Here is a 3,916-nt window from a genome sequence, read left to right on the forward strand (position 1 = left end):
GAGCCATATTTGTGAATTTTTGTCCTTTTGTTCTATCAGTTTTGCTGACTGCATTTCAAAAGTCTCATTTGTTATGCCCTCTTGAGGAACTCATCTATTTAATCATTTATGAAATGACTTTCTTTTTCCCAAATATTGTTATTTGCTCTGAAATCTACTTTGAGATAAATACAGCCACTCCAGTTTTCTGATGATTAATATTAGATGATATATCTCTTAATTAATTTATTTTTGAGACAGTCTTACCATGTCACCCTGGGTAGAGTGCTATGACATCACAGCTCACAGCAACCTCAAACTCTTGGGTTCAAGCGATTCTCTTGCCTCAACCTCCCAAGTAGCTGGGATTGTAGGTGCCTGCCACAATGCCAGGCTATTTTTTTTGTTGTAGTTGTTGTTTGGCAGGCCTGGGCTGGGTTTGAACCACCCAGCTCTGGTGTATGTGGCTGGCATCCTAGCCACTGAGAGCTACAGGTGCCAAGGTAGTATGTCTTTTTCTATTACCTTATCTTTAACATATTTGTGTCTATATCTTATGATTTCTTATAAGTAACTTGTATTTTGATCTTGCTTTTTTATTCAGTGTTACAGTCTCTGCCTTTTATTTTGGGATATTAAACCTTTTACATTTAATGAGACTATTGATATGATTTGGTTTAAATCTACCATCTTGCTGTTTTCTGTTTGTCCATTTATTCCTTGTTCTTGTATTGTTTTCTGCTTTCTTTTGGACTGATAACTTTATGATTTTTAATCTCCTTTACTGGCATATTTTCTGTAATTTCGTGATTGGGGTTTTTTATTAATTACTTTAGAGTTTATTGTATATACCTTTCTTTTCCTCTTCCTTTTCTTTTTTTCTTTCTTTCTTTCTCTTTTTTTATTAACCAGACCCGGGCTGGGTTCAAACCCACCACCACTGTTGCATGGGGCGAGTTCTCTAACCACTGGGCTACAGGCTCACAGCGCCTTCATTTTTGGCATCATAGCAACCTCAGACTCTTGGCCTTGAGCAATCCTCTTGCTTCAGACTCCTGAGTAGCTGGGGACTACAAGAGTCCACCACATAACCTGGCTAATTTTTCTATTTTTAGTATAGACAGGGTCTCACTCTTGCAATAGGCTGGTCTCAAAGCAATCCACTGGTCTTGGCCTTGTACTGGGTACATAGGCATGAGCCAACATACCTGGTCTACTGTATGCATCTTTAATTTGCCACAATTTACTTTCTTTTTTGGAGAGGGGAGGTACAGAGTCCCACTTTGTTGCCCTCAGTAGAGTGTCATGGCATTGTAGCTCACAGCAACATCAAAGTCTTAGGCTAAGGCTATTTTCTTGCCTCAGCCTCCTGAGTAGCTGGGACTACAGGTGCCTGCCACAATACCCAGCTATTTTTATAGATGGGGTCTTGCTCTGGCTCAGACTGGTCTTGAACCTGTAAGCTCAGGCAATCCACCCACCTTGGCCTTCCACAGTGGTAGGATTACAGGTGTGAGCCACCAGCCTGTCCTTAGATAATTATTATTTCTTGAAATATTGTCCCTTTACCTTCAGACTCTAATTGTGTGTTCATTAGGGACAACTCAAAATTATCCAACAGCTCACTGACACTGTTATTTTGAGGTTTTCCCCCTTTTGTGTTTCATTATGGATATGTCCTATCCATAATGACTATCTTCAACTTCACTAATCTTCTGTGGCATCTAATATGTTATTAATGCCACCTGGTATATTTTTCATTTCAGATATTCTGTGGTTCATCTGTTAAAGTAGATTTGAATCTATTTCTATGTCTCTCCTTAATGTGCCCTGTGTTTTTCACCTCTATGAACATATGAACATATTTATAATATCTTTTTTAATGATATTGCCTTTTTTTTTTTTTTTTTTGACAGATCTCACTTTATTGCCCTCGGTAGAGTGCTCTGGGTGTCATAGCTCACAGCAACCTCCAATTCCTGGGCTTAGGCAATTCTCTTGCCTCAGCCTTCTGAGTAGCTGGGACTACAGGTGCCCGCCACAACGCCTGGCTAATTTTTTGTTTCAGTTTGTCCAGGGCCGGGTTTGAACCCACCACCCTTAGTATATGGGGCTGGCGCCCTACCCACTGAGCCACAGGTGCTGCCCATGGCACTGTCTTTTGATTCTATTATCTATGTCATTTCTGGGTCTGTTTCTGTTTATTTTTTGTCATCCTTGCATGTCTTATACTCTTTCATTGAATGTTAGACATTGTGAACTTTATGTTGTTTGTTGCTGGAATTTTTTTTTATTCCCTGTAGTAGTTTTGAGCTTTATTGTGGCACATAGTTAATTGGAAATAGTTTGATCTTTTCAAGGAGTTTTAAGCTTTATTAGATAGGTGTGAGCAGCCTTTAGTCCAAGGCAGTTTCTCAACCTCAGTACTATCAATATTAACATTTGGGGCTGGGTAATTATTGTCATGAGAGGCCATCTTGTGTTTTGTAGGATATTTGGTAACAGACCTGACCTCTGCCCATTAGATGCCAGTGGCACCACTTCACGTGAGCTGAGAATGATTTTTATATTTTCTAAAAGTTGTTTAAAAAAAATGCAGTAGAGACCACCATCTATGGCCAACAGAGCCAGACTACACAGAGATTTCTAACCTTGCTGTGGGAGACATTCTTTTACTATTTGAAACAAATTATAGTATGGAGGAAAAATTTTGTTTTTCCAATATAGAGAGTAGTTAAGAGCACAGACCTTGAAATTGTAAAAGATATGATTTGAGTCAGATTATGTGCCTGCCACATAATAATTCTGACATCGGGCAAATTTTGTATTTTCTGAGCCTTTTTCTTTTCTTGTAAAATGGAGCCACTATATGCTTATCACTTAGGTTCATTAGAGAACTAAATGAAAATAAAGTAGATAATTACCAGTGCACACACATAATAGCTGTTATTATTTCATTTCAGATGTGTACCCTGTATTTATCATTTACCTTGATGTGTATATATAGTTGTATGTTGCTAATTTGGATGATCATCATCTGTTTTCTTTCAGGTCATGCAGAAGGATTTTGTATGATGTGTATAATGCAGGCACATATTACCCAGGCACTCAGTAATCCTGGGGATGTTATTAAACCAATGTTTGTCATCAATGAGATGCGGCGTAAGTATTAACTATAGTATCTTACATTAATAATTTTTAGCTAAATATTAATTAGTCTTAATGGTCTAACTGGTTAAAAAAATGAACCCTTTGTGTGTTATAAAACAAACAATGTATTTTATCACACATCTGTAATTAATAAGTTTTTAGTAAAACATTTTCTGTATGAACTCATTTTGAAACTTTAACAAAAAAGATGACAATAATGAAAACAGTATTCAGCTGTTCATTTTGGGTTTTTTATTTTTTTGAGATACGGTCTCACTTTGTCATCCTTGGTAGGGTGCCATGGCATCATAGCTCACAGGAGCCTACAACTCTTGGATTCAAGTGATTCTTTTGCCTCAGCCTCCCAAGTAGATGGGACTACAGGTGCCCACAACAACGCTCAGCTATTTTTAGAGACAAGGTCTTGCTCTTGCTCAGGCTGCTCTCCATCCTTTCAGCTTAAGCAAAACACCCACCTCGGCCTTCTGGAGTGCTCCCATGTGTGAGCCACCTCACCTGGCCTAGTATTCAACTTAATATAAGCAGATTTTAAATTATTTAAAACTCCATTTGTTAATAAAATCATTGGTAAGTTTTACAGTGTTTTTCCCCGGGTATTTGGGACTTCTGTGCTGAGTAATACTGACTCTGATACTGTCCCACAGGTTTCTTTAGATAGTTTTTAATTAGTTTTAATTTGGTGAGTGAATATTATACGTAGTGATAGGAATTGTCAAAATAAAATTATTGTACTTTTTTTTTTTTTTTTTGAGACAGGTTTTCACTT

At 37.6% G+C, this 3,916-nt stretch overlaps 1 protein-coding gene across 2 annotated transcripts in view; it reads left to right on the forward strand.

Moving 5' to 3' along the window:
* Positions 1–3,916, forward strand: part of USP42 (ubiquitin specific peptidase 42) — a 45,706-nt gene that overhangs the window by 14,481 nt on the left and 27,309 nt on the right. The window contains exon 3 of one of the 2 annotated variants that reach the window (XM_012810772.2): positions 3,031–3,141. In XM_012810772.2, coding sequence (XP_012666226.1) covers positions 3,031–3,141 — 111 coding nt within the window. Of the gene's footprint in view, positions 1–3,030; positions 3,142–3,916 lie in introns of those variants that run through there. The other variant, XM_023518602.1, reaches the window with a different exon arrangement.

Source organism: Otolemur garnettii, unplaced genomic scaffold (assembly GCF_000181295.1).
Source record: "Otolemur garnettii isolate 467f Iridium unplaced genomic scaffold, OtoGar3 scaffold00142, whole genome shotgun sequence".
NCBI classification, from domain to species: Eukaryota; Metazoa; Chordata; class Mammalia; order Primates; family Galagidae; genus Otolemur; species Otolemur garnettii.